The sequence below is a fragment of the Mya arenaria genome, chromosome 3 (assembly GCF_026914265.1).
Source record: "Mya arenaria isolate MELC-2E11 chromosome 3, ASM2691426v1".
Classification (NCBI taxonomy): Eukaryota; Metazoa; Mollusca; class Bivalvia; order Myida; family Myidae; genus Mya; species Mya arenaria.
Genome location: NC_069124.1, coordinates 20,593,520 through 20,608,083, shown reverse-complemented (window position 1 = coordinate 20,608,083; position 14,564 = coordinate 20,593,520). Strand labels below are relative to the sequence as shown.

The following is a 14,564-nucleotide window of genomic DNA, read 5'->3' as shown; positions in this document are numbered from 1 at the left end:
TTTTTCTAAAATAGCTTAGCTAATTATGAAAAGCGCAGCTTTATGGCGGTATTGGCCCAAAAGCTTAGCTTTTTCTAAAATAGCTTAGCTAATTATGAAAAGCGCAGCTTTATCGCAGAATTGGCCCAAAAGCTTAGCTTTTGGATGGGGCTGTGTTTTTTCTTTAAAATAGCTTAGCTAATTATGATAAGCGCAGCTTTATGGCGGTGTTGGCCCAAAAGTTTAGCTTTATGATGAAGCTTTTCAAATAGCTTAGCTTATTTAGCGCAGCGTTTTTAAAAAAAAACGTAGCTCTTATTTTCATAAAAAATACCACAGGTGAAGAAAAGATTTTACAAAAAAACGCACTAAATACACACTTGAGTGTATCTAAAGTGCATAATTTAACAAAAATATATGCTTTAAACGAAATTAAACAAAAAAAAATGCACCAAGTGTGTTTAAACCGCGTTATATAAATATATTGAACCATCAAAAATAGAACACATTTGAATAAATACATAGACATTTTGCTTTATTTAAATTTCCTAAACATGAGTTTGTGTTACATATATTTTTATTATTTCATATTTAATTTTACATGACACCTTGTAACTGGACATAATGTATTTACAGACAGACAAACAAGTACATATTTGTCAAATTTAGCAATAACAAAATAACCTTTTACTCAGTGGCAAAAATAATTGATAGAAAATCATGAAACTGTTAAAGCTGCAAATTGGAAAATGACAAGTCTCAAGGATCTTTTGTTATATTTTTGTCAAATCAAGAGATTCCTGACAGCTCTGGAATAAAACAGGGTATCATATTTTAAATATGTAATGACTTTATTAGTACTTAACTTAAATTGATTGACCCAATTTGGCCAGTTTCCAATAACTGGTAAGCCATGTGGCAGATGGCAGTTTTATGACCCCTCCAAAAACCAACACTGTAATCATTTGTATAGCATTGAAGGTGCTAGTGTGCATATGTATGGAAACATGGCAATTTCAGCTTATATGATATTAACATATATATAAGGCTGAAAACAATTGCATCTTCATAGAGTTTAAAACTACGTAAATCTACTATCTGGGACCAATAATCTTACATCCAGCTACTATCTACAACAGCATTGTTATTTATTAAAATATGTGCACTAGATTGAAAGTTGACGAATAAAAGTCCCACAAGTAGTCAAGTGTCATAACAGTGAAATTAACAACTGAAATAAAGAATACATACCATGACCTGAGTGCTTTCACATGTCAGTTTATCACAAATCATCCAATAGTGGTATGTCATGTTTTTAATCGTAGTTCATATTTATCTGATCTAATGATTATTATTTTACTTCACTAATCCCGTTACTATTAATTTGTTTTAATTGGTGTGAATTCATTTATTAATTAAAACATCATCATAATTATTTTAATGAAATCCCAACAAAATGGCTACCAGTAGCTTTGATTTGAAATTGGCTCCCTAAATGCTGAGATTTAATTGGTCCTTGGTACAATCAGATAAGATCAGGCTTATCATGCATGTTGTAAAATTGGAAAGGAAATGACAAAGAATTTGGTAGTGGCATTACAAGAAGTTTAAGGAATAATAATTATATAAATGTTATTATTACATGCAATTGATTATTGCCTATAAGTAAAATGTGTTCTTTTGATTTAAATAAAAAATATAATATATTTTTGATTTTTAAAATAATCTTTCTTTTTATTTCATTATTTTATTTTATTTTAGTTTGAAGGTATATTGATCAATAATAAAATGCTTATTTACTGGTTGGTTGATTGATTGATTGATTGATTGATTGATTGATTGATTGATTCATTCATTCATATTCTTGTATTTATGTGTATATTTCATAAATGTTTACTTTATTACACAAAGATACTACTTTTTTTTACCTAAACTAAAAGATGCACTTCTTAGTAAAATGCACTCTTTAATGACAGCAGATTATCAATAAAACTAAAGATACTTTTAAAAGGGATGCCAATAAAAAAAGATGTATCTTTTGTTCCTGCCAAAATATTTATGCTAAAAACTACAGAAACTAGCTCTGAGTAGCAAAAAGTTTAAACATAAACCCAGTTTAATGGCACTGGTTAAATGCCAAAGACAGCCAAAAATTGTCTAATTTAAATCGAATCAGCATGTACAGAGACAAAGAATAACTTGACCAGCATGGATTCAATTTTAGTTTAAAATAAAAAATCCAAAATAGAATAATCAGGACCTGATGAGATGGGACACATTTTCAAAACAATTTAAAGGTATTTAGGAAAATGATATATTTTCAGACACCTGCGTTTTGAATAAAAAAAAAACGCATCTTCATAAACAAAAAGCGCAACTTAGAAAAAAACCCTCAGCTTTTAGAGAAAAGAACAAAGCTTTTGTTCAGCTCTTTTTTAAAAAGCGCAGCTTTGAAGAAAAAGAGCAGCTTTTTAGAGAAAAAAACATAGCTTTAGCTAAGCTATTATTAAAAAGCACAGCTTTTGCTACCCTTTCTATAAAAAACACAGCTTTTGCTAAGCTTTTTCAAAATAGCTTAGCTAAAAAACACAGCTTTTTGAAAGGCATAGCTTTAGCTAAGCTAAAGCTGCGCTTTTTAGAAAGCTGAGCTTTTTTTGGCACGGGAAAGGATATATTTTTTTAAGCAAAACAGGAAGTTGGCCATTGTTTTGTTGTTGATCAATCCTGACCCCTTGTTGTATAATTGTAGAGGGTCATCCAAGGAAGCTTTATGTAAAGTTTTATTGAATTTGGAGTGGTAGTTTCAAAAGAGATGTTTTGAAATAAAACTGGAAGTCAGCCATTTTGTTGTTGTTATTGTTGTTGTTGTTATTATTGCTGCTTACTTATGACCCCTTTTTGTATTTTTAGAAGGTCACCCAAGGAAGCTTCCTGTAAAGTTTCATTGAATTGGACTGGTAGTTTCAGAGGAGCTGTTTTTTAAAGCAAAACAGGAAGTAGGCCATTTTGTTGTTGTTCTTGTTGTTAATCAATCGTAACCCTTAGTTGTATTTTTTAGAGGGACACCCAAGGAAGCTTCCAGAGAAGTTTCATTGAATTTCGCCAGGTAGTTTCAGAGGAGATGTTTGTTAAGCAATTGTTGATGGACAGATGATGGACAAAGACCGATAGCAATAGCTCACTTTGAGCACATTCTTCTCTGGTGAGCTAAAATTGTATCAGTAAAATCACATGTTATGTGCGTTAAATTCAACTTAATAAAGACAAGAGCCGTCAAAAGACAGCGCGCTCGACTATGCCGCTTTGACTTAGAAGTGAATACAATAACGATGTAATATACCCAAGTTGGTCTCTTTATGTCAAACCTAACTAAAATATTTCAATACATAAAAGTGACTTTGATGCTGCCCTCCCACCAACCCCCCCAACAATGACGCCAGTCATTCAAATAACTGGATTTCCCATATGAAAATGTGGTTAAGAATGTACAAATATGCCTTTCAAAAGAAATTAAAAAAAAAAATCAAGGGCCATAATTTGTATTTAGGGTTAAAATGGAGTTATGTTTCTTGTTGTAAGATGGTTGTAAATAATTTTGAATTTTATTAAGTGCATTGAATGAACTGTATAGAAGTTTTTTTTATTAAAATCCCAACTTGCCCTTAACTTTTACTTGCCTAAAACTTTAACCTAAGTCAATCAGGGGCCATAACTTGTATTAACATTATGGAGTTATGTAACCTCATTGGGTAACGGTCTGTGAAGTATTAAGTCAATTGAATGAAGGGTATAGAAGTAATTAATAAATATCCCTACCTGCCCTAAAACTTTAACCTAAGTTCCATAGTCAATCAGGGGCCATAATTTGTATAAAATATCATATTGAGTTATCTAACCTCATAATGTGATGACTCTGAACAACTGTGTGAAGTATTAAGTCAATTGAATGAATGGTATTGGAGTTTTAAGTGAAAATCCCAACTTGCCCTAAAACATTAACCTGCCCTAAAACTTTAACCTAAGTCAATCAGGGGCCATAACTTGTATTAAGGATAATATGGGGTTATGTAACCTCATTGTGTGATGGTCCTGAACAACTGTGTGAAGTGTAAAGTCAATTAAATAAAGGGTATAGAAATTATTTATAAATATCCCAACCTGCCCTAAAAGCTTAACCTAAGTTCCATAGTCAATCATGGGCCATAATCTGTGTAAATAATAATATGGAGTTATCTAACCTCATCATGTGATGGCCCTGAACAACTGTGTGAAGTATTAAGTCAATTGAATGAAGGGTATACATTGGACTTATAAGTGAAAATCCCAACTTGCCCTAAAACTTTAACCGGACGCCGACGCCGGGGCGAGTAGTATAGCCCACTTATTCTTTGAATAGTCGAGCTAAAAATGAATATTAGTTGTAGTAAGCAATGCTCATCACTTCTAATAAACATTCTAACAGACAGAAAAACAAATCAACACAAATGGAAAAAACTGTTTGAAAGTCAGCAAGTATCTTATTTTAAACCTAATCATTTCAGCTAGATTGCTACACAAGCTGAAAGCTTGCATAATCAATCTCAAGTCTGTAGCTTTAGTAGAAACTAGTACAGACATCCTTTTTCTGAGGCCATCAGAAAGTATCTCGGTGGGGCTTGAACCGTCAACCCACAACCTTGGATTTGAGGCTGACACCTAGGCTTATCCTCTAGACCACATTCACCTTTTCACATTTTAAAGAGCCCAATTTACAATATGGCATGTGCCCTATTAGGACTTAAGCATTTTAAATTGAACTAAACAAAATTGTTTTTCTTTATTTGGTCTGCCAATTCCATCTGTTTCTGTTTCTGTTATCTTCTCTCCTTCTTATTATAACCATTTTAAGGGTAGATGAATCCTTTACCACACAGTTGCATGAATATATATAAATATGCACTTTCCATTGTTAAAATGATCCACAGTGAAGAAATATGTGTCCGGATTAAATGTAAAGTTCACTCAAATACTCTGAAAAATATATTTAACTATTTAAAAGTTGACTGCAAGAGGGTTACCACTGAGTAGCACTTCCGAGCATAATTAAGGAGTCTGGCTCTATCTAGGTTGTAAAGTAAATGTCCAGCTTCGGATTGTATTGATTCAGGCATTGAGGGTTAAATGATATTTGTTGTATGATTTACTGGCCAACACTTGACTATTATCTGCAACTTCACATCAGTATGTAAGTCATCAAATATCAAGTTGTTCCACTGAACATGTTGTTCCATTTTGTTTCCATCTTGTACTTATTTTCCCTTCCAGGTTGGCTTTGCAGTTATGTTACATGTTTTCCATGTATTGTAGGTCAATCCTCAGTACAATGGCAGATTTGATTACATTCCAGTGCCTGAAATAAAAAATCATAAAATATAACAGAACTAATAGGAATGAGATTTTCAGATCAGTTATTTTAAAAGCCTGTACAATAACATATATAGAAATTATTCAAAAACTATTAAGTGCCACACCATTTTAAGGCTGCATCCTCACAGATTTACTGTTCTGACACCTTTTTTATTTTTGTCTTTTAATTAACAAGCAAATTGGCAATTATTGTGCAAATGTCTAGAAAGTTATATTAGACTGCTGACATATTGCTTTAAGCCATCTATTTGAATACATTTAATTTAAATATTCACCTCCCTTACTACTTTGATATCAATTGAAAGGCTTTTGAGATACGACCAAGAAGAACTGTCAATCTGTGAGAGAGCAGCTTTAAGATTTGATGTAAAATAAAATTGTTATCATGTTGAAATTCCAATACAATGTTGATATAACCATCATTCTTTGTTGATTAATTGTACAAACATGCAAGTACATTTTGGTTAAAACCAGGAGGGTACTTAATTGTTGAATAACTGTCCAAATTTTGAAAAAAAACACAACCATTACCCCTTCTGCCATTTTTCATCAGAACAAGCGGGGAATTTAGAGCCGGTCGCACCACTGGTACCATACTGCCCTTTGAAAATAATGATGAGATTGAAATTTAAATGTCTGCAATATTCATTGACACAGTAAAAATATCAGCATCTTGCAATGTTTCTGCATCACCACCAACAGTTGATATTATAGAATTTAACCGTGAAAGAAATGTGTGGTGGTTTTTGTGTTCAAACCCATTTTGCTAGACCACTAGCATGATGATCTAATTTATTTTGAGAGCTATATTAGTGAACAGGCATCCAATTGTGCCATTACATTGAGCTCTCAGTTATCAAAACACTCTACAACTTTGATGAATAAATGTATTCAACTATGTCACTAACAGTCAAACACTGTGTTTATGCACCAGCCAATTGTAACCACTGCCCCCCCAGGTCCAGGGAATAGCGGGGACTTTGACTTTTGGTCCAGCCAACCCCGACATAAATCCTTGCCCTTCGGGAATGTACAGTTGGTCAAATCCCAGCCAAATAACCCAGCCCCCAGGGACCCTAGGTAAGGTTCATTCTCCACTATATTTAAAGCAAAGATAAAACCAACGCATTCATGCGGCACTGCAGGGCCACCTGAAAGGTAAAAACACGGCCCGTTTCCTCGGCTATCCCCAATATACCCCCAGACCTGGGGGCCGTGGTTACAATTGACTGGTGCATTATAAGAAAGGCTTACCTATTATCAATCAAAGTAAAGTCAGATTCAGACTTATTTGTATTTCAAAGAAATCAAATTTATAAAGTATTTGTGTTCTTAATTTTACCACTGGTCACTGGAGCTCAAATATTATTATTTACTATCTCAGGATCTGTCAATTGGAAGCAGACTTAACCCCACCCACTAAAAATAGACGACATTTCCATTTAGTTTCTCATATGGGCACTTTTTATATTTTAATAAAATATATCAGGTATATAACATAACACTTACACACAAATAGGTGGTAATAGTTCTCCCCTCATCCTGTCTTTGGTCTAACATATCGCTTGGGTGTTTGAAAATCTCCTTGGTAGGCCATGATGGACCTTATTTTTTCCGAGGCCAATTCCTGTTTGATACTGGCCGAGGTATTTTAGGAACTCAATGCTCCTGATGCCTGTGATTTCCACCATAGTACAAATGGCAATTTCAAAGTAAGGGGAAGTAACTTTTTTGGTGATTAGCTGGAGCTAGCATTGATAAGCTTATCTTCAGTTTCGTAATCAAATTCTAGTAGTATCGAATCACGGTTTGAACTTTAAGCAATAGACACATCCGATTTTCAATTTAAGAAGACAATTTGAAATCAAACAAAGTCACATTTCAGTGATAAGTTGACATTCACATGTTTAGTTTCGTAATCGAAATCGAGTTAGGCGTATTGCGGTTAGGCGTTTAGCGTTAGCCACATAGCGGTTTGGCGTTTAGCATTAGACACATAGCAGTTTGCATCATCGTGAAATTTGCTAGCCAGTTACAGAAATGTAAATTACGATATAGCACTTTATAACTACGAATTAAACAATACATGAATGGAATGTATTGTAAGAGATAACTAATAAAGCATTTAAATGTTAACACATTGTCAATTTCATTTTTGACCCAAATACCGCTCCATAGCTCCAAGCCATTACTGAATAACCTTGTTAACCTCTTGAACTAGTTAGCGTCTATCGATAACCTATGTAGAGACATTACGTGTAAGCTCTTCGCCGATGCAAAACTGCGAATAGATCCACCAGAGACAGTCTGTTATTTAAACGGGTTGGGTGAAAAAGGATTTGAATCTGCAGTTTAGGAAGAATGGAAGATACTCTTACTCTTATGTTAAAGGCAGCTTGGTATCAATATCTAACATACTGGTTGATTATTTAAATGTTTCTTTAAAACAATCTATGATCACTTACCTTTCTTCTGATTTGTTTATAGACACAGATGTTTGGCCATCGACGTGTTTTGATTCATTTATCCTCCTAGAGATAAAAAAAAATATGTTTTGATAAGCGGCATCACCAATGTTCATTCTGGACGAAATTGTTCTTGACATTAACAAAATATAAACGAGCAGTTTATACAAAAATAAAGAAAGGCGCACTTTTTCAGCGAAGCGCGTCGCCGTTTTCCCGCGAAAAGTTACGTTATAGACGCATTTAATACAAAAAAACGTAAAATAAGAGAACGAAAAATATATGAGCGTGAACGTTTTCACAAGACGCATTTAAGGTTGAAATTTCATAGCGATAAACGAAGAATTGATGAAAATATCGCTTATTGTAGCTTGAGCGCAAAAATAGGACAGACGTCTCATAATTGACGTCAGTGGTATATTTTGAAGACTCGTAGTTTTAAAGCAGTTCCGAATATTGAAAAAGTAAAACAGTCACTAACTGGGCATATGCTCTTCTATTCGTATACCAATTTTCAGATATTAACTCGAAAATTCCCTCATAGCCGCGTTCCACCTTAAGTGGATACAATTATTTGTTTGATCTATGATAATCGCGATTTACTCATTTTTTTTGGGTCGCATAAGGCTTCATGGGCAATGCCGTAAGCATATTTGTACAGAATTTCGTCCCGAGGTTTTATGTACAGAAAAAAAGAAAATATTGTAAATATCGAGTTACCGAAAATTATATTAGAAACAAGATTAGGTTTTAGGCTGATTGAGCTAACTTATAACTAGCCTATGTGATGTTGGTTTACAAAAAGAGAAAAACATTCAGTATAACGGTTTATGATATTCCCAATCACTGAGTTATGTATACTGAAAACAAGAGACATATCTTCGAAGGTTCGACATCAGCAAACATGCGAACCTCGTTCAATTGCATATACTTATAAAATAATGAAATCGGGATAGTTTTCAATCAATTCGTTCTACTTCGTTCTACTATTAAAGTCAGCGACCTATCGTTGCAAAATGAATAACAATCAAGCAACATGAGGCGAATTTTAGCTTTGCCCCGCCTGATCGTTGGATGTTGTGTAACAGAAGTCGTAGAAGTTAAAATCAGATCCTATTACTTTTTGACGAAATATAATCCATCCATTGATCAATTAATTGGATGAATGACAACCATCGCAAATTTTAATTCGAATTGGTCCACGATTACGTGCAAATGCTAAAATATGTTGTATTTCACACAGAGTCAACGGTTGGCCTGTTTACATTCAATAACGAATGTTTTTATTTCTAGATAAATTTAGCTATGAAACAAATTCCATAAATAATGAACTAGTCATACAAGGTGAAACACGTCATCAGGTTATGCTAAAAAATGAACATTTGATAAAACAACTGAAGTGAAATATTTAACATTTACACAATTGATAAACCTACAAATTTCTGCAAAATACAGCCGACATTCTATTTTAACATATTTTTTAGTAAAACAAAACTTTTAAAACAGGCAATGTTTCAAAGTAGAGTTGCTTTATGCAATGCTTGTTGCTAAATGTCATAGACCTTACGGGCTGTAAACGAGTAAGAATTTTGTTTTGTTCAGTTATACACTTAAGAACCTAAAACTAATTACCCGTGATCTTAATGAGCCAAATTGTTTACGTGTGTTCATAATATTATAATAGTTGAGAATCAGTTTCCGACGGAAATCAGTTTCCAACAAATCACCTTTTCGCGTACTTTCTTTAGATCTTCACAAAGAAGGTACTGCAATTCAGTTATATGATTACTTATCAATCAAAAGTTCTTACAGAGACACGAAGTAATTGTTATTATTTTTTAAGGTTTAATGTTTATTTTTCATTTTGTACACAAACTTGCACGTTGCGGATCATCATGCGCAGCGAATTGCGCATGCGTGTGAACCTTATTTGCATATCTATGAATAGCTACAACGTTGTCTTAAATTGACGTATACGAACGATTATTAGTGTGTACATATTTGTGAACACTGTTGTCGTGCCAGTTTCACACCCACATTCACTAAATTGTATACAAACAGAAGTTCCCATCAGAAATGAATAAAAAATACCATTGTTATTCAGAGTCTATCTGATTTTGAGAATAAATAGACAGTCGTAAAGCTTAGGGATTGAATTTTTTGCAAATGCTGAAAAATTGAATAATATTTTTCGTATTGTGGTCAAATGTTTAGTATATGTAATACATGATAATATAACAAACAAAAGGCAACTTAAATCCGCTGCGTTTTCGATTTTTCGGAAACTTCTTCTCATCAACAGCTAATAAGAACAGTGTAAGTACCCTCTTGGAACCCCTACTAGATACACTATATGTGACGTCACACAGGTGAAACATATATCAACAAGAGCAGCTTGAGCTGCAGTTATCTAAAATGTTATCAATTTTAAGTAGGGATTTAAACACGTATGAACTATTCATGACGCTTGAAAAAGCTGTCGGAAACTGCTTCTTAACCAGTTAGTTCCAGATCAATTATGACAAGATACTTGCAATGAGGTACGGGATACAAACCCAACATTTAAACGTAAGAGCAAGTGGATTAAGACAGTACGAGGTCTCCTATTTCTATTATGCGTGCATTGTATTAGGGCAATCGATAATAACGAGTTTCAGATATGTTAATGCATACTGTCTTCAGTTTCCTTAAAAGATTTATAGAGTTTATAGAGCTATAAAATTCTGAAAAACGTTTGCAATTATGATTAAATATCAAAATGATTCAATCCACAAATAGTCAATTGTTTGATAAGATTAAGAAGTACTAATACAAAGGGTATATATATGAATGACTACATTTCTCAATTTACCATCAAAGGCTAATACGGATAGGATGCTTCTAAAATACGCATTAGAGTATTGAGAATAACAGTATCGGTTTGACTGAAACTGTTTATTGGCAGTTATGTTAAGTGTTACACTGTCAACATCACAAATACTGGCAGTAAAATCGGCATTGAGTTCTCTTTGTTGAGTAATAACCTATTCAATGATCTCAGAAAAGGGCCATCGACCTGAGAACATCAGACTTTTAACGTGATATCACTCTAACATCGGCTGAGTCCTTGCATTTTCATAATCAAATGAGTTTAATGATCTTATTAACATTTGGTTACCGCAACGTTTTCAGATATTTACAAACGCTAGTTATGTATATTTTTTATTATTGTATACGTGTGCTTTTTGTTAAAATAAAGTGCTCTTCATCTTGACACGCTCATTTTGAAACGTTGTTGTCTTCTTTCTTTTCCGACCTTTTCATAAAAAAAATAAAATAAACTACCTGATTTTGTTTATGTAATAATATATTTTGGATATGCTTTCACGTTCGAACATAATATACATATCATATATCTACTTTGCATTTCAAACACAAAAGGCCGCTTCAAGACAGTAAGCCAAACATGTATTAAAAGTTTATGTCGAGGGCTTTTTAGTCTGTCTATTTTTGTGACGTATTATGTATCTCTTTTAATGTATGTAAGGCCTTAACCATTTGCCTTTAAACTGGCTATTAGTTATATTTTAGGTGCTTAACTTGTTCTCGTAGGCGTCAAATGAAAGACTGGATAATGTTCTTATCTAAAACGTATACCCCTACCTACCCCATCAGCCTTTAATTTATTTTGGATAATTTTATATGAAGGTCATGTTTTTAAGGGCGACTCGGGGATTTTCTTTCCTGCTATGTTTTAATATAGGGTCGTTTAAGTGCGTTTTCTACTATATCGGTGAAACAAACAATAAAACAAGAGATGTTTGTCAAACATTATGCCCTCCAATCCCTGCGCGCCATATTGTCAAGAATATTTGGTCAATTGAACGAAATATTCATGGACCGAAATGAAAGCTGACATGTAATTGACATGGGATCTCTTAGGGGCAGTTTTAAGAAAATGACCGTTTAAAGTGTGAGGATAGTAGGTACAGTTATAAATCATGTTCAGATGACTGATATTTGCAGATAAACATGTGTCTTATTAGCAGCAGGGAATAAGTAAATATGGCGTAATATTAACGACCAGTATGAGTTGTGACCCTGATCTCTCCAACCTTAATATCAAGCTTGAGCGCCATGGATGCAGGCATTATCGAGTTATCACACAAACAAGCTTTTGCGTTCAAGGTCACTTTGACTTTGACCTTTGACCCGATCAATTAATAAGGGCAAGCTACCGGTCAGGCCCAACATCCAAGTCAAGTTTGAGGGCAATGGGTGCAGGTATTTTTGATTTATCACTCGGATTACATTTTTGCATTCAAGGTCACTATGAATTTGACCTTTGACAGGATGACCCCTAAAATTAAAAGTGGTCATTAACTGGTAGAGCCCAGCCACCATGTAATTTTTGATGACCATATGGCCAGGCATTGTCGAGTTATCACTCTGAGAAACATTATCAACGTTTTCGCGTTAAAGGTCACAGTGACATATATTTGTCAGGCCAAACCTACATGTCAAGTTTAGTCACAATAGGGTTTAGGAGTTGTCCAGTAATCTCTCGGAAAAGCTTTGATCTATCGACGGACGGACCGACCGACCGACCGACCGACATGTGCAAAGCAATATACTTCCTCTACTTCGAAGGAGGCATAAATATAAATATGTTTCTAAAAGTATGTGCATGCCCTGGCCGCTTTTGCCTCGGTTAAAAATACGCCAGTGACACAAACAAAACATAGAAAGATGAGTGATAACCGTACTTTTGCTCACATTTTAGAAAAGCTCTAACGCTCAATTCAATATATGGGTTTAAAGGGGCTGCACTCTGTATGATGAATTACCGAAAAGTATCACATAGGTTACAATTAATTTATTTTTCACAGTTTTTTTCGAATTTTTCATTAAAATATATTACTAGGTTTGTCTACCTAGTATATTTTAATCCTTATGCGTGATTGGCTAGTCGATGTTATCACGTAATATAACCAAGTTTGGTATATAGCTTAAATATTCCAACCGGTTAAGGTAAGCCTTGATTGCACAGTGGATACAACACTGGACTGCAATTTTGGCAAAACCTGTTCGAACCCTGTCTCCGTCCCGAATTATTTTTACATGTTGGTATTTTTTTTTACAATTATGATATCAAAGAGTAAAACATTTTATTAAATAATTGTCATGAGCTTCTTTACAGAAACAAACGTTTTTTGGTGCCAATCTGGTGTATAGCCCCTTTAAGAAATAGTTTTGTTTATAACATAACTTACGGCGCAGCAGTAATATAACCCTATGCAGTATTTTTATATATAACTAATGTATATCTATGCAAATTAGGTAACCGCTTCATAAAAAAATGATTTCATACGCGCTGTCAAAAAACGTAAATAAACATTAGAAACAATGTTGCAAAACAAATCCTGTCGGTCTCAACAAACTCAGCTCCACGATGAAACGAACGGTGAAGAAGGCTGGGCCTAATCCAAACAAACGACCCCCTGATCACAACTCCAGAAAAACATCGTCCAGGAATTGAATCATGAATGACAAAAATGTTCCTGCGAACCAGATTATGCAAATATCGGGACACAAGAACATTGCATCTTTAAACAACCATAGCCACATAAATCAAAATAAACAGAAGGAAATATCCAACATCCTGTACTCCAGTGAAAATACCTGCACAATGCTCAGTCTATGCACACAGTTCGCCAGCAATTTTCAAGTTCACACAGTCACTGATTCCACAAGAAATCTCACATTTTCTGTTGGATTTTACAACATTGTTGATGCTCCAAATCACTGAGATAAAACTCCTTGAGCAAATCCAAATGACAAAAATCCATGATGTAATCCAACAGCTACAAAGCGACTTCGCGCTACTGAACGCGACTGTGACGCTAACTAACGGTGTTTTCAAACTTTAACCGCCAAATGACATGTATGCGTGATTACTAATGAATTCACGCAGTTATTACATAGCTCTTGTTATTGATTTGCTTGATTTAATATGTATTTGTTTTTGTTTTTAAGTGAGATCTTTGAAAATCGGTTAATAATTGAGACATGAATTATGTCAAAGCCTCGTTTTTATCGTTTTAAAATGAACTCGTTTAATAAATTTGATACAAAATAAAAACTCATTTGAGATCCTCTATATAACTCGATTGAAATCTATATATATTTATTCGCTTCCGATTCATCATTTAACAAATTTGGTGGCGAATTTGAACTAGATATCGTCTGTCAATAGCCTATGTAAAATCATTACATGTAACACTTTGCAAGCCGTTGCAAAACTGCCACTTGATCCATCGGAAACATTCAAGAAGTGTTTACCATTAGACAGGATGGGAAAAAAAAGCAATTTAATGCGCCGTTTGGGAAGGATGGAAGATACTCGTAATCTTCAACGTTAAAGGTACCTTTATATCAAAATTAGCATATGACTATATTATATAAAATTAATATTTTAATTATAGCACATACCTTTCTTCCGATTCGTTGTTGGACGCACCTGTTTGACCTACGTCGTGTTTTGGTTTATCCATCCTCCTTGAAAAGAAAATGTTTTTTTTTTTTTTTAGAACAAACGCTCAACAGTACATAGTAGAACCAGAAGTAAGTGCGCGTCATGTTAAGCGGATTCAACTATTTGTGGATCTATGATAATCTAGCTTTATTCACTTTTCGCATGTCGCATCTCGCTTCCCGGGAAATGACGTAGGCATT

At 34.0% G+C, this 14,564-nt stretch overlaps 1 protein-coding gene across 1 annotated transcript in view; it reads right to left on the bottom strand.

The window, feature by feature from the left end:
• LOC128228431 (myosin-10-like) overlaps positions 1–14,564 on the bottom strand; it is a 46,794-nt gene that overhangs the window by 29,814 nt on the left and 2,416 nt on the right. Inside the window, exons 4-5 of the mRNA XM_052939739.1 lie at positions 14,322–14,387; positions 7,851–7,916 (exon numbers count right to left, since the gene is read on the bottom strand). Of these exons, the coding sequence (XP_052795699.1) occupies positions 7,851–7,916; positions 14,322–14,387 (132 nt within the window). The remainder of the gene's footprint in view (positions 1–7,850; positions 7,917–14,321; positions 14,388–14,564) is intronic.